This window comes from Paramisgurnus dabryanus, chromosome 1 (assembly GCF_030506205.2).
Source record: "Paramisgurnus dabryanus chromosome 1, PD_genome_1.1, whole genome shotgun sequence".
In the NCBI taxonomy this organism is placed as follows: domain Eukaryota; kingdom Metazoa; phylum Chordata; class Actinopteri; order Cypriniformes; family Cobitidae; genus Paramisgurnus; species Paramisgurnus dabryanus.
The window spans coordinates 40,378,155-40,405,958 of NC_133337.1; the positions used below are offsets into that span (position 1 = coordinate 40,378,155).

At 35.9% G+C, this 27,804-nt stretch overlaps 1 protein-coding gene across 5 annotated transcripts; it reads right to left on the reverse strand.

Moving 5' to 3' along the window:
* c1h10orf90 (chromosome 1 C10orf90 homolog) lies at positions 1–27,804 on the reverse strand. Of its 5 annotated transcripts, none has more exons than XM_073815000.1 (12): positions 27,666–27,804; positions 26,338–26,496; positions 25,897–26,143; positions 22,786–22,855; positions 18,931–19,001; positions 12,182–13,208; positions 9,228–9,365; positions 8,495–8,619; positions 7,371–7,521; positions 6,967–7,033; positions 4,925–5,045; positions 5–800 (listed from the first exon to the last, which is right to left on the reverse strand). In XM_073815000.1, exons 2-12 carry the CDS (start codon positions 26,433–26,435, stop codon positions 762–764), a joined length of 2,154 nt encoding a protein of 717 aa, XP_073671101.1. In that variant the 5' UTR covers positions 26,436–26,496; positions 27,666–27,804; the 3' UTR covers positions 5–761. The 5 variants fall into 5 exon arrangements, 4 of the variants coding, with proteins under 4 accessions (XP_073671101.1, XP_065128389.2, XP_073671098.1 ...); XM_065272319.2 differs by having other exon boundaries at positions 6–800; positions 26,338–26,489; XM_065272317.2 differs by having other exon boundaries at positions 25,897–26,489.

A 27,804-nucleotide genomic window follows, 5' to 3' on the forward strand; every position in this document is an offset into this window, starting at 1 on the left:
AAAATGTTTTAACTACTTTAATTCATCAAATTAAAATATTTTTTAATGCAAAAATGTTATAAAAGTATTTATTAATGATATAATACTTCAATATAAAATATTTCAGATTTAAATTTATTCTTGGGTATTTAAAATAAAAACATTATTCACAAATCAGTGGTATATCTTTTTCCTAGATAATATGGTGTAAATGTTTAATAGCTTTTCTTTAGTCAAGACTTTAAGTTACAATGGGGCGGTTTCTCGAACAGGGATTAGACTCCTAGACTAAAATAAATGTATAGGGGGCTGTTCAAATTGAAAACAACTTGCACTAACACATCTTTAAATACATCAGTGCCCTTTGTTTTGCCTCAAAATACACACAAGTAATGTTTTTAGTAAGACATGTTTGTTAAAACTAGTTATATTTCCTAATTAAACTAAGGTCTAGTCCTGGTTTAAGATAATCCCTGTCTGGGAAACCACCCCATATGTGTCAATACAGTAACTAACCTTAAAAAAAGTGATAATATTCACTGCGGTGAAATGTGCAACAGCCAACCCGTCTCCCTCACAGGTTGATTAATGTGACCAAATTAAAAGCTCATTATTTATATTAAAGTTAGATACGTAAAGAGAAAAGATGTCATCTAACCCCATAGGAATATTTTTTAAGTTCATTGCACATTCATTTTACAAAGAAAGAGAAAAACAAAAACATTTATAACAGTTGGCATGTTATCATTTGTAAAGTCCAGCATGAAAAGTCCAAAGCAGTCTCAGTTATTTCCTCGCTGTAAAACTTGGTCCAAAAGTTTCTGAAAAAATAAAATAAAAACGGGTCAGTTTTATTACAGGCATGAAATGAACTCCAAATGGACCTCAGAAGAGTTGGAGACAAAGTTAAAATGCATAATTAATACTACATATCATATCTGGTGTGTGAAGTCAGGACTGTAGGAAAATAATCGTCACACATGTGACAGACACACAATAAAAATTATTTTATTGTCTTAATATGTGTTTAAGTGTTGTGGAATCATTGGCAGTGGATGTGTGTTCGTTCTGGTGAACAGTAGCTCTATACACACACAAACCCAGCACATTGAACCTCTCTCACACGCACACGCACACATGCGCGCGCACACACACACACACACACTCTTCTGGCTAAAATGAAGCAACATCTAACATTAGACGATTAACAATAGTAGTCAGATGATCAGCTTGCACATTCTGTGCTAAGGGTCTTGGTGGTCAAAAATACAACGAAAAACCCATTAATGAAAGAGCTTAACAGATTTTTACAACCCTGTCAGTCAAGACCCAGTTTCAGGCAGGTTTGGATGATATTTATAATCCCAGCTCTGAAAAGCTGATGTGTAGGGACATCTAGTGGTCAGAGAGCTCAAGCAATTCTGACCAGCAAATGTAGAAAAAAGTTGAGTTGAATGAAATGCCTTTTCATAGTTTTTAGGCACGTGACCTGCCAGGGGTGTTGGAGGGCAAGAAAGTGTCAGTTTACATTGCACTGAAAAAAAAGTATTTTCAAGAAAAAAAATCTTGGTATTTTTTGATGAGCAAAACGACCCACGAAAATAAGTCTAGTTTTTAGACCAAAAATATCAAATTTAAGTGATTTTGTGCATAAAACTAGCAAAAAAAATCTGCCAATGGAGTAAGCAAAAAAATCTTGAACATTTTTCTTAAACATTAAATTCAAGCAAAATTCAAGAAAAAAAATGCTTACCCCATTGGCAGATTTTTTTTGCTTGTTTTATGCACAAAATCACTTAAATTTGATATTTTTGGTCTAAAAACTAGACTTATTTTATGGGTCGTTTTGCACAACAAGAAAAAGCATCTTAATTAAAGAATTTTTAGATATTTTTACTGAAAACAAGATGAAAATACTAAACATGATTTTCCTGAAAATCATTTTTTGCAGTGTGGGCTCTCTAGGCAGCACAAGCCCATCAAATTTCTGCCATGAATATTTAACTCACTTCTCAACCAAAGACAAATTAAGAAATGAATGAATAGTTCATAATAAATTAAATTACTTATGAGCACAAATTACAAGTTTTAGGGACATTCTGGACAACACCCAATTTCATATTTTATGGTCATTAAAAACCGCCAGATTCCTGCCAGACATCCACTTTGGTGATGTTTACATCAATTGCGTGGGAATTTTCTTGCCCTATACTGCCACCAAGGTAATATAAGTGTTAATATTAAACAGATATTAATATTGCACAGCAAAGATTTAAAGATCTACACTGTTAAAAATTTCAGTAACACCACCTTACAGTAAGGTTCATCAGTTAACATTAGTTAACTACATTAGGTAACATGAACTTATAATGAACTGCACTTACATGGCATTAAGTAATCTTTGTTGTTAATGTTTATTTCAACAATTACTAATACTTTTTTAAAATCTTGTTAACATTAGTAAATGAACTGTGAACTAACATGAACAAACAATAAAAAGCTTTATTTTTTTAGGGCCCTGGAGAAGTTTTAACCTGCACTGACATTTGTGCTTTTTTCAGTTGCTTAAAAACATATTAATGGCAAAAGTCTCATAACACTGTGTTCAGCACAAACTGGGCTACAATATTACATGAGCAACATGTATGTACATGTTTGTATTTTTGAAAGAAAAATGTTTATGCATGGTTTTTAAAAAAGCGTTTTTTTTTTAGATTAATAAATACTGTAACAAATGTATTACTCATGGTTTGAACATGTTAGTTCATACATGAAATAATGTTAACTAATGAACCTTACTGTAAAGTGTTACCAGAATTTCTGTAGAAATTACATTATCACTGGTGGCTGTTTTCCAATAGCTGTACTGTAGATTTAAATTTGTTATTTTTGGCAACAGTTTGAACTTTTAAAAGAACATTAAACATTAACAAGTCTTTATCTTTATAAAATAAAACCAAAATGCATGGGAACCAAAATCTGGAGGAAAAAACAAAACAATGTAGATGACGATTTCTGGTTTCCAGAATGCTTTGCATAAGGCTGTTATTATTTTGTAAAGATGAAGACTTGTTAATGTTTAATGTTTATTTAACTTTGAACAAACTGTTGCCAGTAAATAACATGAATTAAAATCTACAGTAAGTTACTGCCAAAAAGCTGCATACATAAATACAGCAAAAAAATGTTACAGTGTAGTGAGGAGCAGTAAAATGTCCCCACATGTTAGTTCATGTCATGATATTTCACTCCATTACTAAGGACATTAAAGCCTTACAAATATAACTTAAACAAAATGATCTCTCTCTTTCTCCTCTGTAATGTCTTGAGGACATCAGTGACTGATCTGGTGTAAGTTAATGAGTATGGACCGCTGGTTATAGAAAGGTTGTACTGTAGGTTCAAGTGCCTACCAATGGGTTGATCCATGAACGGTATCCTCAAGCACAAATTGACCCTTTGCTAAGCCCCGCCCTCCTTAGTTACTGTTGTTACGCCTGTCAAGCTTTTGCGCCTGGCAAGTCTATTACTGTATGCATGCTCAGACATTCCCAAGGAGATAATAAGTCCTTTTTGGCGAACAGGTAAAAATCTGAGAGAGTAAGACAAAGGGACTGCAGTATGCATTTGAGGGATATATCCATGATAAAATATGCAACCGATTAGAGAATAATTTGATCAAAATTGAAGCTAAAGCCGACTCATACGCTGACCATTCTAATGGAAAACACACAAATTGAGGAACAGCTTTGTTCATGCACAACAGGGTAAGTGAAATTTGTGGGGGAAAAAATGTGTAAATAATTATAAATCAAACAGTGTAATAAACACAAGACATCAGCCTAACCACTTTGCAATGATAACATTCTCCCGCTTATGGAAATAACCCCAAGAGAGTCACGATCGGATTGGGTACGGGTAGGCCGTCTATTAACAAAATGCTCATATATGTTGTAAAGTATGTCATTCAGCCTCTGTCTTGCCTTAAATCGTCTTATTTTATGTTTAAATATATGCATTATGGACAAAAAACTTCATTATTTGCAAGCAATGATGTACTGAGTTAGATAGCCAGCTAACATTGTGCATATATGTTTTTGTTAATACTGTTTATATTTAGTTCTGAATTCCACAATGCTTGATCCACATTTGACATTTCTCCAACTGGGTGTTAAGTTTTGGGAAGGGAAAAAATCCACCAGCCCGTCCAAACTCTTAGGATACCGGGTATCAGACTTACACAATCCATATTCACAACGCCTCGCTCAAAAGCTTGTCAGACCCCCCGCCTAGTTACGGTTGCTAATCCACGATTGGCCTGTGGCGGTTTTTGGGCAGTGGCTTAGCGAAGGGTTAATTGGGGTTACAAATGGATTGTTCCTCTAATAAGTGTTTTGTAAGTAAGTTTGGATAAGTTTGATACAAAGAGTTTAAATAATAGTGGTGATTTTTACCTTTGCTAATAATTAAAAACCTTTTAATAATTAAAAAAGCAATATTTGTGTGAGTAGAAGAGGCCGTTTGTATCATCAAGAAATCTAATTTCACTTACAGATATAAATGATCCTTTGTCAGATGACAGTCTATATATTTAAAACCAGAGTAATATATCTTTATAACAGTGAATATATTGCCAAAATCAATTGCACTGCTCAAGAAGCAGAACAAGTATAGAGAAGATCTCCTCTCTTGTCCAATAGAATTAGGGGAATTTGTTGAGATAACAAAAAACGAAACCTGGAAGTTTTATTGGCAAAACTTCACTTTCAGGATAAATGGGAATTACGCTAATTTGTCAAGCCAGTTAAAACTGACTCGAAAGTTTAATCTCACACAGATGGTCATGCAGTAATGATTACCAATGCTGAAATACACTGACTCCTAACTGATCTGAGATCAATCTTCTATATGAACTAAAACATCTGCTCTATCTGTGCTTAAGTACCTTTTTAAAGAGCTCTGCCCGGAGCCGGTTGGTTTGAGATGCCAGTTTTCTTTTCTCTTCCTCTTTTATCCTCTTTTGTTCCTCTCTCCTCTTCCTCACTTCAGGAAGGAGGTCGTAATTCCTGTCAATCAAATCTCAAGGTTGGTATGCAGGGTACGTTCATTAACACACAAGGGGGTGGTTTCCCGGACAGGGATTAGATTAAGCCAGGACTAGGCCTTAGTTAAATTAGGAAATATAACTAGTTTTAACAAACATGCATTACTAAAAAACAATACTTGTGTGCATTTTGAGAAAAGACAAAGGGCACTGATGTATTTTAAGATATGGCAGTCCAAGCTGTTTTCAGTTTGGACAGCTCTTAAATTTTTTAAAGTCTAGGACTAGTCTAATCCCTATCTGGGAAACCACCCCAAGCTGTACTTAAGATATTGGATGTGACAAGGTATGGCACTGCTATTACTATGAATAGTAAACTATGCAATGCTCTATATGGCCGCTGTGGTGATGGATTGGAAGTCCCGCCTTCCAGTTAAAAGAACCAATCATCAATCAATAAAGATTCTCTGAGGGAGGGGCTCTGTACAGAGTCACGTGAGACGCTTGACAAACTGTCTTTACTGAAATAATTGCAAACATGGCCGGCCGCATAGTGACACAACTTTCCTAAAAGGACCTTGGCTGTATTTATAATAAATAATTAATTGGTGGAACAGTCGGTTATTGGCAAAAAATCCATGCAAATAGTTTTTCCTGAGTGCATCTGTTGCTTCATATCATTATGAAGTAATTAATTTGCTGAACAGATGCCGCATTAGCCGAGAAACAACACCAGAAACCTAAGTTTGTCGTCAAAGTTTGTCATAATTATTATTACTATCGATTTGCATTCATGTTTTTCCAGCAGGTTACTTTTATCCATATTTTAAGTTAATCACGAGAGAAAGTAAACTTTATGCAGCTGTCGGCTAAATTAACATCCAACTAATCAAAATCTTTTTTTATCATCACTGCAATACATATTTTGTTATTTTGATTAGATAATTAAATGTTAAAAAAGAAGTACAAGACACATATAGTAGACATTTATGTAATTTGAAGTATTTACTTCAATACTATTTACTTCATTAGGTCATTTTCATGGTTCAGTACTGTTGTTTTATTACGTTTGTAATACATTTCAGCAATGTTTCACTTTGAGTCTTATGTTTATTTTTATCCAGTATCCGTTTTTAAAAATATCGGTCGATTAATCAGCAAGAAGGGACCAACTTAGTTATCGTATCGTAAAATCCACTATCGGTCTATATCTAATGTGCTATTGTTTAAAAGCATTTCTTTTTCTATAAAGTACTGTAAACAGGGTTCCCACACCTTAGTTAACTTCAACTTCAAGGACCTTTCAAGGACTTTCCAGGTCCAATACCCTCAAATTCAAGAACTAAATGTTGGGACACATTTCAAGTGAGAGCAATGTTACATCATGTTACCTTTTAAGATACATTGTTACAGTTCCCTTTCGAGGGAAATCGTGCTGCGTCACTGCATCTGTATCTATGTATGCATATTTTCAACCCCCCCCCCCCCTCCCCAGAGTCAAAAACTTTCAAGGATTTCAAGGACCCGTGGGAACCCTGTGTTAAAGTCAATTTGAAAATGCAACACCTTATTAAAAGGCTGCATTAAATGTTTCTATTGCTGTTTCATTAGATCTAAACATACGAGAGTCAAAATTAAGATATAAACGGAGAATATTTACTGTACACTCTTATCCCAGATAAATCAAACCTGTGAACATCCAGTCGAGCATCAGGGAAGTTTAATTGAGAAACACAGAGGGAGCAGATCTAATCACATGAGTTTTATTTAACCACAACAAAACAAACAAGCGATGAAAAGCACAAACAGACAAGAAAACCCCCGTGGTCACACACAACAACTTCAATACAGATTCAATTAATAAAAGAGAGAGAGAGAGACAGAGATAGATAAAGTAAAAGGTGTTCAGGTAAAAAGTGTCAATGACCGAATTGTTGTTTTACCTTCTGGGCCGCATACGTGCTTCCTTTCCACTGATTTTTGATTTGTCTTTGGAATTTAATGGATTATCTGCAGAATACACACACATCTGTAGCCCTTGCAGAAATGTGAGTAATATATAACATTTAATAATTTCTCAAACTGATGCTGCAATGTTGCACTGCACTTGGAGCATCTCAGAAAGATGGGATAATTATTATCAGTTGTGATAAATAAAATTTTAAAAGATGTCCAGTGCTGTAGTTCCAAATCTGGTCCAGAAGAGGGCGATAGTCACTACATTTTAACATGGGCTGATATTTTCTTCACTGTTGTAAGCAATCCCTGATCTCTTTTTACTTTGATAAACAGATGCTGAAAACTGAAACAAAAATGATGTCATGATACTTCTCATATTTTATGCTACCTTTTTGCTGCTGGATGGTCTTAGGTCTCTGAGGTGAGTTGAGGGTTTTCTGCAGGGCATCTTTCTGCCTCTTCTGTGACCTCATCTCTAGGGCCTGAACTCGAGCCTGAGAGCGTTGGATGAGGTCAGGTCGTCTGACAGCTAAAGCCTCCTGTAAAGAGAGTCATTTATTATCATGCTTGTGTGTACGAACTAGAGGTCCACTTAGATACGAAATCCCGAGGTCGGAACTGAATGGGTTCGTGTCTAAAATGTTTACGTGTGATGTGCCTCGGACACGGGTCGGATATAATATTAGCACCCTCGGGTCATTTAAAACAGACCCGAGAGGACCCAAACTATCTCGCGTGTGTGCAATCGAGTCCTTTTCCAACCTGTCAATCAATTTTAAATGCATAATGTTAGCGGTTAAGCCTACCTTGATGTCATATCAAAGGAAAATAAATGAAGCAGTAACCAAATTGGTTGCGAGGCCTTTCTCTCTGACTGGTGCATGTGGGGCTTGGGTCTAATTCTGTTGGGTTTGACTCAGGTCGGGTCTTTCTTGAAAAAAAAGATTTATGCATTGGGTCGGGAACATTTCTTTGGACCCGAGAAAACCTTTAGTATGAACGCTATCTGTGTGTGTGTAAGCACAAGTGATATAAAGCACAATTTTGAAAAATAATCCATTTGATGACATAAGCTCAGTGCAAAAAAAGCATTTGTGGACGAATCTGTGCTAGTCATTATTTTTGTGTGACTGTTTTCTTACTTCAAATCATGCTGCATATTGAAAACATAATCTTGCTATCTTTTCTATTGACAGAGGAAGATTGAAATCAATCAATCTCAACGATTATGAAACTTAGATTGGATTTTACATGCAAGGGCATAAGTGATTAAATGGTTAAACAGAAAAATCAGCAGTGCATAATTTCTGTATTACTAGCGACACCAAATGGTAAAGCATCTGTTTGAGCTGAGGACATCTGAGAAAGCTATCTGTAGCGAGACTCTCCGTTTTACAGACATAATCCGAGGAGCAGTTGATAACCGTCTCTCAATTCTGTTTAGAAATGATGCATTGCATCTTTAAGTTTCCTTTGCACTGAAAAAGAAACTTCTAAGAAAAACAAACTCACTCTCAGTGACAACGGAGCCAAAGCAGGGTCAGGTGGGAAATCTTCGGATCCAAACTGACCGGAAAATCTTTCATTTAGTCCATCATCATCGCCAGGCTCCCCGCTATCTTCATTCCTTCCATCATCTGTTAAACACATCAAACAATCCAGATTATGTGAATGTTACTTGAACACGTTAAGAAAGACTACACAAGTGATGGAGTATATGGAGAAATGTATGTTGACACCTGAGCACAACACACACATGAATGTATAATTGCAAAACCATGAACATCATGGAGTTGGTTTCTTTAAATGTTTTTACTAGATGTTGGAACGTGGCTGTTTGGATTTGCTCCTGTTTAAAAATCAGCATCAGTGAGGTCAGACATTAATGTCAGGTAATGAGGTCTCACCTCCTTTTAATCCCACTGGGGTCTTAATAAATTATGTACACAATGGCATTGTTATAATGGGATAGAAATAGGCTTCGCATCTGTTGCCAGAAAAATGAAGACACATTTCTTTAAAATGTCACTTACTGTATGCATACTTGGCAGTTATGTCTGCATTGCCTGTAAATAAGGCTCCAAGCCAAACATCATTATTTAGAAAAGGATGCCCACATAGTTTTGACAATGTAATGTGTTGAGTTGCACAAGTCTCTGAATCTCACTAAACATCATTGTATTGAAATTGAAGGTTGTTTATAAAAAAGTTGTATGAGAGAGCGAATAGGGTTTGTGTAGAGAACCTGCTGCTGAAGTGTGTGATGTACTTTGCGTCTCTTCAGGTTTGTTGAGATTTCGTGTCTGTCGGGTCTGCAGCTTGATGTTTGCGATAACCGCAGCGGCATTCAGCGCAAGAACATCGGTGGAAAGAGGCGAGTGGTCTGAAAACACATTTAAAATTCACAAGGCTTGGTTAGCCCTGCAAAGCAAAAAATTACTTTCTTACTTATTAATTACACTGGCCTGTAAGTACCACACACTTATACCATGTACACACAATTTGTAAGTAAAGTAGTGTTTGTTATCAGTAATCATATATGTACACTATAAGTACCTGTCATTAACCCATACTTCCCTGTAAGTACTAAATACTTATATTGTACATTCATTTGTAAGTACAGTAGTGTTTCTTGTTAGTCACAGTATACACTATAAGTATGTATCTGATATTACCCGGTACTTATCTAGAGTTACATAATAACTACCAAGTATGTACCACTGGTAAGTACAGTAAAGGTACCCTTTAATAACAATGTAGATACTCAAAAGTAAGTACCACACATTTGTCTGTGTGTACGACATATTGATCATATATGTACAACACGTACTGTAAAATAAAGTGCTACCAAATTTTCTAACCTCGCTTGCAAATATTTTTGCAAGTTTTAAGCACAAATTCAGTTAAAATGTATATTTTTTTACTAGACTTAGGTCATTTAGAGTTTTTTTTATTTCTACTGTAAACAAGACAAAAAAAAATTAAGAAAGTCATTTTTTGTGGTGTAAAAAACACAATGCACATTAGAGATAAAAAATGTTTATAAAGAATAAATCTGGACAAAAAGTTTAATCTTCTTATCCATTTTTCATTGGTATAAACCTCATTAGAGATTTGCCATTGGGGTAAAAAAAAGAAACTGACAAACACACACAATTTTGCTTTTCAATACACTGCAAAAAATGATTTTCAAGAAAAATGTTCATGGTATTTTTGTCTTGTTTTCAGTAAAAATATCTAAAAATTCTTAAATTAAGATGTTTTTTCTTGATGAGCAAAACGATCCAAGAAAATAAGTCTAGTTTTTAGACCAAAAATATCAAAATATAAGTGATTTTGTGCATAAAACAAGCACAAAAATCTGCCAATGGGGTAAGCAAAAAAAGCTTGAACATTTTCTTAAAGTCGCCATGAAACGGAAGTATAAATTGCCTAATTTTCCCCCGTGGTGACGTGTATCCGAGTAAAACCGGCCTCTGAAATGAAATAAGGCAGGGCTGGATTTGAATTTGTCCATGGAGATCTGATTGGATCATTTGAAATTAGGTTGTGTTGCTAATTGCTAATCGCAGCGATATTCTCCTAGACCCCGCCCACCTGCCATACATTATGACCGGAAGTAAAGAGAGATTGTTTTTGTGGAGGGGAGGAGATTTGCATTTTTGATTAAAGATTATGAGGGTACATGGATTTTTTGCTTACCCCATTGGCAGATTTTTTTTGCTTGCTTAATGCACAGAGTCACTTAAATTTGATATTTTTGGTCTAAAAACTAGACTTATTTTCTTGGGTCGTTTTGCTCATCAAGAAAAAGCATCTTAATATAAGAATTTTTTAGATATTTTTACTGAAAACAAGACCAAAATACTAAGAATTTTTTTTCTTGAAAATCACTTTTTGCAGTGCATATTTATATGAAGAGCTCAGATGCAAAAGCTGCTAAATGCCACCTCCGACAATTAATTAATGATATTAACCGAATGCTCTCAATACGTATTGATGATGCTGCATGAAGAAACATTACATCTACTGCCGGTTACTGTTATTTCATGTTTCTAAAGTGCTACAGAGGCTTAGATATAAAGTTTTTGGTAGACGTTGACAATTCTTAGTATTTTTTCTGAAAACCCTCAGCAGCAGATAAGGGTATTTATCCTAGAATAACATAGGTTTTAGGTGTTTTAGGTGTTAAATACTTTAACTTCAAATCTGCTTAATCCACATTCAGAAATAACAGTTTGTCGGCAGAATCCATTAAACGGCACGATAATTTTGCAAAAGCATCTAAGTGCATGGAAGAAAAATTGATGAACGACGGCGTGGGTACGTCGGATTTAAATGGTCAGCTGCAAGAGGATTTTTTGCAAGAGGTTTACCAAATATATTAGGATATTGCCCAATGTTTTTGTAGGTCAATCTCCTAATATTGAGGGTTTTTTAAGCAAAAAACAGCCCAATTTTCACTGCATTAGCAATGAAATTACTTAAACAACATTTGTGAAAATAAGGAATTTAAATTACTGACTAATATCCTTTACATTGGCATTAAAGTGAAATTACTGAACCTTAAAATAAGAGCCTGATAAAAAAGCTTCTTTACAAGAAAGCATCAGGGGCACTTAGAGGGTTTTGCATCTGAACGTTTCATATCTTGCTTTAGGATTTTATATCTTTATTTGCTATTGATTGTGAAGTAGGTTTACTTATCTATACTTTAGAGATAAAACTACCCTAAATCTGACAAAACCTTTCTGGACAGATTGAAAAAGATCATAAAACGTACTTTTTGTATTGTTTAAAAAAACCTGTTTACCTGTAGGCGTAGCGTTTGAGTTAGTTTGTATTGAACGTTATATAAAAAAAGCAGATGTCTATGGCATGTCCTCGTTCAGAAAACAACGTGTGTGTCAATGTACCTCAGCTGCTGTCAGTTTCTCTCCCTGTTTGTCAGCTCGAAATTCCCCTAGAAGCTCAACGCGAGTATTGAAATCAGGCTAGAAATGGATTATGCATGCAAAGAGATGCGTGGGAAAATGAAAAGATGTGAAAACGGGAGACAGACGGAGTGAGAGAGAGACACTGAGAGAAAGAGCACACATGTATCTGCATCAATTAAAACTTCTCTCCTTCTCACGCGATAACATTATGCATCAAAGAAATCCAGCTAGGCCTCGGCCTACAGCTTGTTATTGTTTATACCTGATACTTTCAGTAGAGTCAGAGGTTTGATTTCTGAATTGGGTTCCTCACGAAGCGCTCCATCCCTCTCAAAATCCTCTTTTTTTGAAATCATCACCTCGCTGCTGTAGGCAGATTTCCTTCTCTCTTCTTCTTTACTAAAACTAACAAGGTCAATATTTGTCTTCTGGGGAACAGGAGAGCTCTTCTTGCGAAATGCTGGCTCTGTAAGTGCATTAGTGCCAAGCTCGGTTTGGTTAAACACTTTAGCATCACAGCTAAGAGGCCTTGGAGGTGACTTTACCGTCTCGTCTACTGTATTACTGTCTTTGGGGCTAAAGTAAAGAGATATGCTCGATCTGTGCTGCACCCCACTGGATCTCCACTGGTTTTTTCCTGGCAGTACAGACAGAGTAAAACCTTGTGAGGGATTAGTATTGTCTGTATCTATCAAGCTAACTCCAGAGTTACAGTCATATTTAATAGGATCTGTTGCATTGAATCCTTCAGTATAACTATGTCTGTATTGTGCCGTTTTCGTCTTATGCAAGCCTCCAGTCTGCTCGGACATGTTCACAACGCTTGCCTTTCTTCTCATAACCACGGGATGGTCGTACCCTTTGTGATCTTGGACTGGGTTGGAGTTGAGAATGATCGCGTGATCTGTAGCGCTTGCCACAGGGGGAGATTTCATTTTCATTTTCTCCTCGGTGACTTTAACCACCAGGACTTTTCTTTGTGGCGTGAGGAGGGCATTCGGAGGGTTCGGACAACTTGTGTCTGGAAGACTGGACGAGCGTGTGACCTTCCTTGAAGTGATGGTGATGGATGATATCGAGGAACTGTATCTGCGAGCACTGCTGCTCTCGCCGGCAGTCGGCATTCTGAGAGGAACCTCTGGGACGCTTGCACGTCTGTAAGTGGGATCTTTCGAAGCTGGCCTGTAGGGTTCAGGCAGAGACCATCCCCTGTCCACTGTGCTGGTCAGACTGGTTGTTGAATTCCAAGCCTGTGATCTGTTTCTACATCCCTCCAAGTTGACGGAGGCCTGGGAACAAAGAGGAAATCACATGAAATCCCTTGAATTTGTGTGGACAAAAGAGGTTGGCTCTGCCTCCTGCACACAAAGCAATGCTTTTTAAAATCCACACGATTACTCCTTGGGTTTCACCGTTACCATAGCAACCGTATCAGTGTTGGGGAATTTGGGGAAGATTTAGTTAAGTTCAACCAAGTTGTAACTGGAGGCACTTCTTTATTATATCACAGCTGAGTTTTAATTTGGGATGCAAATGTCTTACTTTCAGAGAGTTTGGTACAAAACAACACAAAGAGGACTGTTCATAAGACAAACAATGTGACGAAGCCCTTAAAACACCAATTTATCATTTACAAAAGTGCAAACTGTTCTGTCTTTTTTTTTTGGATATTTACCAGGTGATATTCAAATGTATGTGAATAGTCTGTGGATATTATCATTTCATATGTATGATGCTTATCTTGCTGTGTGACATCTTAACTATTGAAAAAGGAAATTGAGGTAGGAGTTAAGTTTTTTTTTCCTAAATAACCAAAAGCCTTTAGTTTACACACCGCAAAAAAAAAAAAATTAAGAAAACAATTCTTATATTCTTGTCTTGTTTTCAGTAAAAATATCTAAGAATTCTTAAATTAAGATGCTTTTTCTTGATGAGCAAAACGACCCAATAAAATAAGACCAAAAATATCAAACTGAAGTGATTTTGTGCATAAAACAAGCAAAAAAATCTGCCAATGGGGTAAGCAAATTATTCTTGAATTTTTCTTGAATTTAGTTTTTAAGAAAAATGTTCAAGATTTTTTTGCTTACCCGTGCACTGGCAGATTTTTTTGCTTGTTTTATGCACAAAATCAATAAAATTTGATATTTTTGGTCTAAAAACTAGATTTATTTTCTTGGGTTGTTTAGCTGATCAAGAAAAAGCATCTTAATTTAAGAATTTTTAGATATTTTTACTGAAAACAAGACAAAAATACTAAGAAAACTTTTTATTGAAAATATTTTTTGGTATTTTTGTCTTGTTTTCAGTAAAAAATTTAATAATTCTTAAATAAAGATTTGATTTGCAAAATGACCCAAGAAAATAAGTCTAGTTTATAGACCAAAAATATAAAATTTAAGGATTTTGTGCAAAAAAAATCTGCCAATGGCGTAAGCAAATTTTTCTTGAATTTTTCTTGAATTTAGTTTTTAAGAAAAATGTTCAAGATTTTTTTGCTTACCGCACTGGCAGATTTTTTTGCTTGTTTTATGCACAAAATCAATAAAATTTGATATTTTTGGTCTAAAACTAGATTTATTTTCTTGGGTCGTTTAGCTTATCAAGAAAAAGCATCTTAATTTAAGAATTTATTAGATATTTTTACTGAAAACAAGACAAAAATACTAAGAAAACTTTTTCTTGAAAATATTTTTTGGTATTTTTGTCTCGTTTTCAGTAAAAATATCTAATAATTCTTAAATAAAGATTTGATTTGCAAAATGACCCAAGAAAATAAGTCTAGTTTATAGACCAAAAATATCAAATTTAAGTGATTTTGTGCAAAAAAATCTGCCAATGGCGTAAGCAAATTTTTCTTGAATTTTTCTTGAATTTAGTTTTTAAGAAAAATGTTCAAGATTTTTTTGCTTACCGCACTGGCAGATTTTTTTGCTTGTTTTATGCACAAAATCAATAAAATTTGATATTTTTGGTCTAAAACTAGATTTATTTTCTTGGGTCGTTTAGCTGATCAAGAAAAAGCATCTTAATTTAAGAATTTTACTGAAAAAAAGACAAAAAAATAATAATTTTTTTCTTGGATTGCACTGCATGAGTGAACAGCATATTTTTGTATTTCCTGGAAAATTAATTCTGGTAAATTCATGGTAATTTACCAAAATTACTGTGTGAAAGATGCTATTTTTTACCCTTAATATGAAAAGAATACTAGACTAGTAAAAGAGAACAAAAATGTGTTTTCCCTAAGGCTGGGAAGATTAATCGTGCAAATGTGCGTTTTCTGAATGAATGAATTTTAATGAATTACGGTAAAATACCGGGAAATGTCTATAAGCATATTTATATCGCTGTTCTTCAGATTGTTTCAGGTATTTTCATGATAATAAAGAATATTTTGAATGATTTTGTTTAACGAGTGTTGCTTTTTTAAATGCACATTATAAACGACTCCAACTCATAATGATTTTAGATTGATAAGGACTTCCTACTGACCAAAGACCCGTAGTACACGTACAAGCTGTGCATGAAACACTTGCGATTCAGAATCGATTTCAGTATTTTTAAAGGGAAACGTGATGCATCGACCCAGCCCTAGTTTTCCCACGTATTTTCATTTAAAAATGAAAATTGAGATTTGGCGACCTGTTATACTGCTTTATAATAGCTCTATGATCAAGATGACCTACTGAGACTTTAGGGCTGTTTTCCTGGATATACCTTTCATATGCCTTACACATATCTGCAAAAGGTTTAACATTTTAGGAGTCACACAAAAATAACCTCAACATTAACAGATATAAACCAAAGCCACAAAGTCCAATTTAGATTTTCTGTTCACGAAACAGAGAAGTTGTTTGCTCGTGAATGGCATCTCTCTTTTCTATCCTCTTTAATCTCTCCTCTTTAAAAGCTCCATCCTACTTAGAAGTTTCCTCAAACTTACAATATTTCATTGGCATGGAGAACAGTGATAAAAGATTTCATTAGAAAGACAAAGGAAAAAGGAGAGGAAAGGAAGAAAATAAGAAGAGTTGCAGGAAATCAGCCTGGAGTGTACAGCCGATAAACTGAATGTTAAACAGACACAGCGGTCGGATACACACAACATATTTACAGGAAATAAATGTATTCAATATCAAAACAACACACGCAGTCTTCAAATTAATTCTGTTTATCCTGTTGAGATTGATTTGTGTAGAGAACATCAGGAATCATGTACATATCAGATTGAAACATGTTTTAAAAAAACATGTACAGGACATTAACAAACCAGATTCAAAGAGACATTCAATCTCTACTATGGGATCAAACCCATTACCCTTGTGTTGCTAAAGCTGTGCTCTAAAAGTGGAGCTCCAGGAACACTTCATCCCCTATCCATCACACAAACTAACATTCAAGGGCACATAGTCTTTCTTTCTTTCTTTCTTTATTTATTCTTCATGCCATTCCAGTATCTATGGCTATATTAATGGCGAGAACTGGTTAATCAAGTTAATCCATAAACAGGTTAGGGAAGGGGCAATTTTGTATCTCACATTCTCCAAAACTTTCCAGTTTTTGGCCTGTTGGAGGAAACCGGAGCATAGCTGTCAACCCTCCCATTTTTTAGATTATGATGAGCTGCGCGCAAAGCTACAACCACACGTCCACACACTCCCCGCATACTTGAGTACACAAACTTGGACATTTGAATGTGCGCACTGAATGTGTGTGACGTTTTTTTATAACTCTGTTGTTTGTGCTTTACTGCTTACCTCAGAAGGTGTTAAGGAATGCAACGTGTGCAACATATTGTGTAATATAACAAGTCTTTTGCAAATGCGAGAGCCATAAAATTATACAATGTATACAAATATTTTCCCTTGCGTAGTAGTAAAAACGGTGGGTGGTGGTGTAGGTTAGGGTTCGGGAAATTTCAGGTATGCCGGAGTGAATCCACGCTGACACAGGGAGAACATGCAAACTCCATACAGAAAGGCCACCTGACCTAGCCGGGGCCCAAATCAGGGACCTTCTTCTTGTAAGGCAACAGTGCAACCCACTGACCACTATGCCACCCAATGGGGACATATTATGCCCATTTTCAGTGATGCACAGGTCGATTCAAAGTGAGCTGGTGCCTGCGGTCACCCGCGGATATGAGTCATACAAAAATATTTTGAATGATATTCATATATATATGAAGAGTTTGGTTCCAAAACGCGATAAATCATTAAAAAAAAAAAAAAGAGTTACTGCCAAAATCAGTATTATATCAGGTCAGTATTTAAAAGTAAATTCTTAATTTTTAGCAAAATCCAATATCCGCCGTGTTTTTCTGTCATCTTTTCTCCCTTTTTTCCCAAACGCAATAAACGCCACTCCTCCTTTTTACAGAACAAATAACAGAGCACCATTCCACGGCACGCACTGTAAACAACAATGGCGGCACGTTGAGTAGACAGAATCCTAGTTTTCCTCATCTTGTACTTCGTGATCAACAAACAAACAAAAACAAAATAATACTTTGATGGCATTGAAAAACCTGTGGTGGTTTTCTGTGGCGGGGAAGAAACGTAAGCCATCAACATCTAATCATTTACGCGAGAGGCACTCGGAAGACGGAAAATACCGGTTGCTTGTTCTCCCGACAGCATCAAGCTTCTGTCATGCTAACACAATGACCCTAAACCCTTGTTTTAGGGTGACTTTTTAATATTCTGTCAGGGGGCTACAGATGAAAAATAGCCCTTTGGGCTAATTCTGGCACATTTACAATTATGTTCCTTAATGTGCATTGTCCCTGTTTAACAAATAAACTAAACTAAAAAAAATAAATAAATAAAACCCTAGGGGATCTTATGAAAAACTTTCCATTATTTTACGTGAAGCCAACAAAAATCAAGCAAGACCAAAACATTTTACAGTTGATCACTGTGACAAAAGTTCAGTGACGACGTCCCAAAGATGACAGCAGCAATACCAGTGTTCTTAATATGACAAAGTTTTGATTAATGCCATTAATGTTTTTTTTATAAGTGTATACCACTATTCAACTAAATGAATATAACAAGATGAATGCAAATTTATAGATGGATTCAATTAGCATTTTGAAGAAAAACTTCTGGATTTATTGCAATTTGTGGAAAAAATTATCAGTTTTTATAATAAATCTTAGAAAATCAAATTATAGATTTGAATTTATGTTTTTATAACCTAAAGATGATATGTGAAAGTTTGTAACAGAAAATAGTGGTTTTCATCTTGTCACTTTCTTGGTATAGAAAACACGTTTTTACACAAATGGATTTATTGCGTTTTGGAACCAAACTCTTCATATGTTTATAACTTTAAATGCAAATGAGCTACAGATCCTCACTCCCTTACCAACAGACAGTGAGCACTTTTAGTAGAAATATAGCTAATTCCTTTAAATATACAGGGCAAAAAACCCATTTAGAAAAGCTTTTGGGTAAAATTATCCGTCAGTCAGTGGCCGTGGGCGGGGCTTTATCAGTGTGATGTCACATTAACAAGAGAATCAGAACAGCATGTCTAAAGAGACTGCTTTGGTTTACTGGGTATTAAAATAAGAGGAGTGTGTGGATTGTTTTATTGTAGGGTGGATTTGTTTACACACTGCGAACAACACACATTCGTGTCCAAACACCTTATAAAAGTGGAGTTTGCATTTAATAGGGAATCCACTTCCGGTTTTCCAAAGTTTTCAATAGATGTCAAAACATGGCTACATGGATTTTCACTCATTCTGATAAGATCAGATGGGTGTTGGAAGCCTTCACTGAAATCTAAAAAGCCTATCCAAACTATCCAGAAAAGGGTGTCTAGATACTTTTGTGTTGTATAATATCTCATTCGCTCCAATATAATATACAAGAACTACACTGGTAGTGAAAAAATACTAGTTTTTATATTATAGAGGACAGAAGCAAGTAAGAAACGCCTCGGTGGTGTGTAATAAAACAGCAATATAGTTCTTGCATAAGCCACAATGCTGGTACTTACCTGAAGGCAGCTGTATGACGTCTTTACAGGTGTCTTCTGATCTCTACAGCATACAGATTCAGGCTCTCTGTCTGTGTAAAGAAACAATACGTTTTCAGATATCTCTCCAACATCAGTGTGAGAAATAGTTAAAGTTTTAACCAGTTGGCAGTACTTGTGCTAGAAGAAGCTAAGTCCCTCGTGTCTCTATGTCCATGATGGTGGAGTGTAAATACAGTGACGTTTACGACACTCCTCTGTCATAAGAAGTCCGCCCTTCCTTCTGTGTGTTTACACTGTCAACAAGAGTCTTATATCGACTTAACCTGCATCACTTACAGGTGTCAGACGGAGAGATTTCAATCTGACAGGCAGGCAGCCGCTGTGCCACCTGGACGTGATGGATCGATCGCTGCTGATGTTGCCATGGAGATGTGGCCATGGCATAGCCTGACAGCTAAAGTGGCAAACAAACTATTTCTTGTCATTGTTTTCCAGGCTGGTAATTGCGCTGCACGTCCGACAACCAACGCCTGAAAGGCAACTATTTACCCAGCATGCTCTCTGTTGGAGGGGCAGCTCTGTTTTGGGAGTTTCTTGACAGGTACCATGCGGTCGTCATATCCTAATATGTGTTTTAAAGAGATGAGTGCATATAAATGGCTTCCTCTACAAATATTATCATATGATGTCTTTATTCCTTGTACAAATTTGTGACCCTGCCTGTGAAAACCCAGCTAAAGTCATTTTCTGTTTTCTACATTAAATCATCCTGGGTAATGTAAAGAACATCCTGTAAAAATATAACCTTGATACACTGTAAAAAATACTTTGCTGCCTTAACATTTTTTTGTTAAATCAACTCAGATTTACAAGTCATGTAAACAGAGATTAGTTGTCACAACTTATAAAATATAGTTGAGAAAAGTCAACTTAATTTTATAAGTTAGAACAACTCACCTGTAGTTATAACAACTCATCTCTATTCAAGATAAATAATAGTAAGTTGAAATGACTTGTAAATCTGAGTTGATTCAACAAAAACTTTTTAAGGCAGCAAAATATTTTTTACAGGTTATTTGTGTACAAAAAAGCCACTAAATTAAATGGCTGTAAAAATGTATCAGATTTTTTTTTTTTTTTTTTTGCATAAATCATCACAATTTTTTTTTATAATGGAAGTCAATGGAGCAAAAAAGCCACAAACAACTAATAAGGGAGAAAAAAAATCTGTTGCTGCACAAAAGCTAAAAATGCATCAAAGCTAATGTTTTTACTAATCTTTGACAAGCCCAAGACTGTGAAAAAGGTAAAAAAAATCCAGTCCACTTTTTATATTGAAAATCTGTTGTTTTGTGTATTTTTCCCCAAATCAGTTACATCACTTATGAGCTTGGCAATTAAAGAGTTAAAATCGTGGAAATTTTATAACATGTGGTAGTTTTGATCAGTACTGAGGGTGATAAACAGATTTATGCAAAAAATTGAAAAAATAAATAAATAATTTAATACATTTTTACAGCCGTTTATTAAAGTTGCTTTTTTTGTACACGGACATCCCGAAACACTGCAAAAAATGATTCATTTAATTTACTCAATTTGTTTAAGGTAAGTGGTCGCAATCAATTTATTTAAGCTAGATTTAAACAAAAAAAATAGAAAAACAAAACAAAACACTTTTGTTTAAATGTAGCTTCAATAAATTGATTGCAACCACTTCCCTTAAAAAATTGAGTTAATTAAATGAATTTTTTTTTTTTCAGAGAAGGGTAGTAAATTTGCCCACGGTATATTGTTGAGGTTTTTTTTATTTCAAAGCATTTTCTCAAAATATGTGTCAATATAAGATTTGTCACCAAAGATCATTACATTTGCTGAAACCCAGAGAAAGTTGTGGCTAAATTAAGACAAAAAAAATGGCCTCAACAACCCATAAGGGTTAATATTGACTAGTATGTCAATGATTGAAATCAAATTTTGATGCTCTTGATCTTCACAGACAGGGTCACATATATAAACATACAAATCCAAATCTAACAATTGCTTGGTTTAAACATAAATCAGACTAAATCAAATATTTGCTTAAAAAATGTATCTTGTCATTTTTTTTTTTTAAATTTAGAGCATGAACCATTTGGTACACAAACATTTTTCAACATCATTTGCAGTTATCCAGAGTGGATATTTGCAACAATTTGACACCGTTTTGCAATCAAAGCAAAAGTGCACGTTTTTCCTCAGTGGTTTGAGTGAAAGAGGCAGGGGATCTGGCAACACGGTGTGATCCTGAGAGACACACAGCATGTGTTATTGACCTAAAGTCACTTTGCATATTAACAGCCATCTACGCACACACATCGTACGCGCTATGAAAGACTTAACCACCAGCTGGAGCTCACGAACGAGCCACACATGTACCAGTTCTGTACAAACACTCATGGGACAGTAATCTCTTTTCTGCACCATTGCCGTCTCCTCATCCCCTTAATTCTGTCCTTCTCTTACAGCTGAAATTAAAGCATCATTATACGCTCATCACCTGCTGACAAACCCGTGAGATCCCGCAGCAGCAGATTATGACCACACAGTGGGAACCACCAAAAGAAATGGCAACCCAAATATTCTTCTGTGCCCGACCCCAACTCCTATTCATTGACCCCAGTTTAGAGGTCTGGCATGAATTTTTTCCTTTAGCTGATGAAGTTGGTTGATCATCTTTCTGATAAAGCCTGACCAAGGCAGTTTCGCTATTAGGGGTGTCACGATTCTCCAAATCCACATTTCGATTACATTTTCGATTCTAAGGTCGCGATTCGATTCGATTCTCGGTTTTAAAATTAAAAATGAATTTTTTTTTTGAAAGGCAAAAAATTATATGCCATTATTATAATAGTTTCAAATTAACATGCACATTGCGTGCTTTTCCTCGCATGGGGGTTTGTGGGCTTTACTTTACGCAAGAGAGCTTGTAGAGAGAGGATTCCTTCTTGCACGCACATGGACTTAATGCCTGCGTCTTGGACTCCTAACATCTGAAATAAATCCAGCGTGTCATAAGCAGCTGCGCTTCTCTCTGTCTCACGTGCACGCGCTCTCGCTCTCAAGTCTAAACATGAACTAAAGTAGTAATCTTTACGTATTTGTTCAGTTTTATGCGTTTAATGCGAGCTGAGGCAAACTATCCCTTTTGTTTCAAATATAACCGGCTGCATCTTGGCGGCTCTCTCGCGCACGCTGGGCTCTGTCCAAAGGCAGATCAGTAGGTAGTAATCCTGTGTATGATATGCATTACAAGGAGTTGTAGCAATACATCCCTCGTGTTTAAAATATAAATCGTGTTCCGCTGGAGCGATGTTTTTAAAGGCAACTCTGAGAGGTTTATTTTCCCCCGCTTGACAAGCCGACCGGACGTGACATGGGGGCGTGGCAGCATCGACGATCCCATTTTTTATTTGAAGTTCGAGGTTGCGACTTAATTTTGATCGATTTCGATTTAAAATCGAAATCGTGACACCCTTATTCGCTATTAATGGTGTCGACACAAGCATACTGGCATCCATTGCAAAAAAAAAACAGTATCCAAAAGAAAGTACATGCTGATAGTGACGCACAATAAACAAACTCAGAAAAATAAATGATAACTATATTTCTTCTCAGTAGCTGTGTCATTAAATAAACATTTCATATGCACAAGCACATATCTTGGATTTCTATTTATTGATTTCATTTTTTGAACATTTCCCTATGCTTGTATTTCACACCACTGCTCCACACATAAATCACAGGTGTCTGCCGCCTCCACAGTACCTGAATTCCTTCGCCAAGCGGTTCATTGATAAATTTCATATGGTGTCTCGCAAGTAAGTCATTACGCACCATTTGTTCTTGATCCTTTGAGTTTGGCAGGAGTGCTGAGCAACACAGGAGTTATAGGAGACTTCAGTTTCTGCCAAGAGAGCACACACACTTTATTTACATCATAAAGTTATAATTCATAAAACTATATATTGTTTGTGTTTAAAATACATTTGGAGTATTCAGCTCTGTGTGGTATGATACTTAATTGTTTGCAGAATCGACGTGGTTTGATATATATTGTGTTATCTAATGCAATAACATTCAAAAACTTTTAAAGAGGTCATATGATGCAATTTCATATTTTTCTTTGGAGTGTCAAAAGCATATAGAAGATCAGTAAAGTCGCAAAGATTAAAGTTTAAAATAATGTTATTTTTAGCGACGCCAATGAGTGTATTAAATACTGCAAATACTTTTTGGGATGCAATAGTTTGAACTTTACATGACTGGAGTGATGTATAAATAAATATGAAAAATGCCGCAATTGCTTCTGTATTGCTTCTTTGCTCTGTAGATCTTCATTTCTAAAGCGTCTGTTCTCTCATCTCCTGGGCCTGGCAGAATTGATCCTGCTGTTGGCTCTGATGTGTTTGGATCTGCTTCCTCCTAAACCCGCTCAGAATGAGTCTAAGCACCTGCTGACAGAGCTGTTTCATAGCAGATGTTTGATGCGGCGCCCGCTGAACCTAATGCGCTTGTCAGTCATCCAGATTTTACTCTCTCTCTCTCTTTCCTTCCTTTCAATGCTGTACATTTTATTCTCTGGCTTTATAGCATCGGTTCACTAAAGTAAATCAGGTCTGAAAGCTTGGCTGTTCATTGGCTGGATGTCCTCGCAGTACCGGTGAGAGAATAATTGTTGTGCAGTGTACTGTAGTGGCTTTGAAGACATTTATCGACACTGTAGAGGACTTCATCTCTCCAAGGAAGTTTCATATTGTACATAGAGATTTAAAGTAAGGTACATATGCAAAATACAGCAGGGCCCTACTCAGATCCCATACAGCAAAAAAAAATTATCTTGCCAAACATACAGTATGTTTTAAATATACATTTGATAAAAAAGTAAAGCCTAATTAAATATATTTTTGAATTTGAAAATATATTAAGTTTTAACCTTTTCAACCCTGTTATTTTTAAAAGTTTTGTAACATAGACAAAGCAAATATTTTGTGAATATTTTCCTTGGTTTGAAATATATGGAGGGCTAAAAATAAATTTATTTTTAAAATATATTTAAAAATATAAAAAATTCTATATTTTTGTAAACATATTCCAAAATATATTTTAGCAAATATATTTTTTGTACATTTTGAAATATATTTAAAAATATATATTTTTTTGCCATATGGGATACTCCCACAGATGTGTTTTTATTACACTTTAATCTTATTTTCATTTAGAAACATTCTAATATGTATGAATAGATGTTGAATGTAAGTGGTTTAGTGAATTACTGCCGGCCCGAACACTTTGCAAGAACAATTTTCTTCAAGCAGATAAGCCATTATCAAGAGACGCTCTTAAACCATTCAGGAAGACAAGTCATCTAAAATATTCACATAGTTCAGTTAGGCTTAAAACATCCTGACTTACAGATTTAAAAAGTCTTATAACATTACATAATACACAACTAGATTTCCTTGAGACGGCCTGAGTGGCATTAGCCTGTTAAACACGTCTCCTTACCCAAACTATAAACACATATATGGCATAGTATATTAAAGGGGACATTTCACAAGATGTAAAATAAATCTTTGCTGTCCCCATAGTGAAAATGTGAAAATACCCCACAGATCATTTATTATAGCATGACACTTTGTTGGTGTGAGCAAAAATGTGCTGTGTCCTTTTAAATGCAAATGAGCTGATGAAATTCAAACACTGATCGTCATAATGGTAGTTTGTTGAAATTAAAACTCAATTGTGGTGAAAGAGTTAAAGTATCAATCAATAATCTAATCGTAATTGCATCAAAAAAAATGTTTGATGTATCAGCAAATATTGCATAGCTGGCGGAAATAATCGTTATCATATCGCAATGAACCATCCAATTTACACTTCTAGTTATTACTATTGTAAACTGTGGTAATATTTCACAAGAACCAGTACACGTCATTGACCCAGAACATTATGATGGCATCTATAGGTTAAAATGAGTATTACATGTTGAGAATTTCGGAAGTAATGAACATATTTAATGGGGCCAATCAATTGCTATAATTGGGTACCCAGTGCTTCTATCAACCTAAAAAAGATAAAACGAACAACCCAGTTACTTTTGGTAAACCATTTTCTGCAAGCATGTGAAAAAATAGGTCACTGAAATTTGGCTCCCCTTGTGATGTCAGAAGGGGATAATATCACGCCTTAATCTGCACTATCCAACCACAGCACTGTCATTTAGTGCAGAGATCAGCTCATTTGCATTTAAAAGGACACACCCAATTTTTGCTCACACCTACAAAGTGGCAATTTTAACATCCTATAATAAATTATCTATATTATATTTTAAGATAGACCTTCACATACGTACACTGGGGACACCAAAGATTTATTTGACATCTTAAAAAAGTCTTGTGAAATGTCCCCTTTAATGTGTTTCTATCAATGGATTTTTTAGTAGTAGTAAAAGGCAAAGTATTAAAACATACAAGTCTCCAAAGTCAAGGTAACCTTTAACAAACTGCATAATCTGATGTATGACAAACAATGCACAATGACAGACGCATTATAACAATTACACCGCTCTTCTTAGTAAACACCACTGATGATAATTATTTTAAACGGCTCTATGCCCTATTATCATCACATGACCTCATTACATTGTGTTTAAATCAGAGACTGGCACCCAGTTATCACCTCTGAAATATAAATAGGCACTCTGCATTTTGATTGTTTACTGCAAAAAAAACAGCCTGAGCAAAATGTCATTGGGTTTGTGTTGCTAAATTAATGAATAAATGAAAAGTGAAGTCAAGTGCATTGCATTGTGGGATACAGCATTCCTTCCAGAGTGCTCTGGTTGCATATTTTGACATATGTGTTTGATTTTCACACATACAAAATATGTGCATGCTGCATATGTACATGGTACCCTTGTGGCATCACTTGAGTCTGATTTCTTACCTGGCACCTGCTGTTGTCATGGTGACAGTCACTGTTAGAGATGTCTGTCAGTATCACGTGCCTTTGTATGGGCAGCCACCCGAAGCGGACTGGAGCGAGAGAGCAGAATTTAGCTCTCTCCGTACTGGGACTGGGTTTAATGTGCACTGTATTTCTCCTGTCCGACCCTCCGTTGGTCTCCATGGAGTCCAGGCTGCCCACTGAGCTCTCATATAGGCTGGGGGTGACACTAGAGGTTTGCTGCCTCCTTTGAAAGGAGGGAGGACAGAGTCTTGTCATGTCATTTGGCAGAGCTGGCATTGACAAAGTCTTGTCCACAAACTGAGGTATTTGTCTCTGAAGTGGACGAGACTGGAGTCTCTCTAGTGTTTGAAGCCATTTGTCTGCCGCGCCACCTTCAATACAGCTCTGTGGACGAGCTCCGTCAGGGGGTCTATTTACCTGCACCACAGGGCCCTCGTAATATCTCGGCTCGCCAGGTCTTCTCCACGATGAGGTCCTGCGAAGGAAACTTGTGCTGTTTGAACTGGCGGCACCATGAGGAGTAGGTGGCTGTTTCCATCGGTCAGATTTCACATCATCCATAATAAAATCTAAAATCTTATTCAGAGAAAGACAAAAACATGAAAAGCTTATACTTGGCACAAAAAGTTAAGCTTCATATTCTAGAAGAATAAGCCTCTATTAAAGATTTCTAACCCAAAACTTGTTTCTTTTAAAGCAACATTGCGTAAGATAACAAAAGAATACACCTTGAATTAAAGAATTACTATCAGAACACAATCCATCACGTACACTGCGATCACAAAATTCTGGCCAATTAATTATCCCTAGAATATCAAAAGTGTATAAAGGTCTGGAATGATTTACCAATTAATGTTCGAGTATCAGACACAGTCGATCAATTTAAAGCTAAACTTAAGACATTCTTCTTTAACAAAGCATTCACATAAAATGTCAAGTAAATGTACCTATCCCTCAATAGCTAGTTTGTCCAGAACAAAGCATTCACATAACTCATCTGGGTAATATACTTATGCCGCAATAGGTAGCCTGTCTGGAACCGAGCAGATTTTAAACCACAATACTGTATGACACCTGCATTACATGCGAACGGCCCCTACGCTAAAAGAATTCTGTTTTTCTATCCCTGTCTCATCCACGACCCCGAGGACAATGAGACAAACAGACCCAGTTCTTGCTGCTATGAAGGTCATCACACCACTGATCTACTGGCTGTCCTTTAACGTAATGTCCAGCCGATATGCGACCAACAACCACCAGCTGAACCAGTTTAATCCGCTTACCCATTTCCTATCCCTATCGTGTTAAATATATATTAATCTCTCTTAAGGGTTTTTGTCCTCCTAGGAGTTTTCCCACAGGATTTTTCTCCTAGGGGGGTTTTCATCCCTGGGAGAGTCAGCCAACATTGGCTTAACTTAGCACTTTATTGTATACGTTACATTATCACTACGCTCGCTTGTACGGTTTATTCTTAGTCACTGTTTTCTTCTTATATTATCTACAGATTATTCTGTGTTTTCCCCTACATTTATTAATGTAAAGCTGCTTTGAAACAATTAACAACTGTGAAACGCGCTATATAAATAAAATTGAATTGAAGTTTGCTTATCTAGCTTTTTTTATTCTTTAGACCCTTACATCCTTTAAGAAAGTAAATATACTAGCATAAACAAACACGCTGCTGCAGGGATGCAGAATATACAATAAGTTTCAGCTTGTAACACTAACAGAGCCGTACTTACCTGCGTCACCAAAGACGACACAATGTGATTTTAGGAGGCGATGGTAATATCAGACAATTCCAGATATCCTGCAGCTTGTCTTTGGTTAAGAGGGTCACCACTGGCGCTGTCTCCACTCAGCCATGACTATTAATGTGTG

What these genes read in the sequence shown, in the direction of transcription:
- c1h10orf90 (XM_065272317.2), bottom strand. Translation starts at nt 26,481, where the DNA reads ATGGATGATGTGAAATCTGACCGATGGAAACAGCCACCTACTCCTCAT. An exon ending in CGTCATACAGCTGCCTTCAG is followed by an intron (nt 13,209 to 18,930) that starts GTAAGTACCAGC and finishes CTTTGTTCCCAG; the next exon opens with GCCTCCGTCAACTTGGAGGG. An exon ending in GACTCTACTGAAAGTATCAG is followed by an intron (nt 9,366 to 12,181) that starts GTATAAACAATA and finishes ATGTGTTTTCAG; the next exon opens with ACCACTCGCCTCTTTCCACC.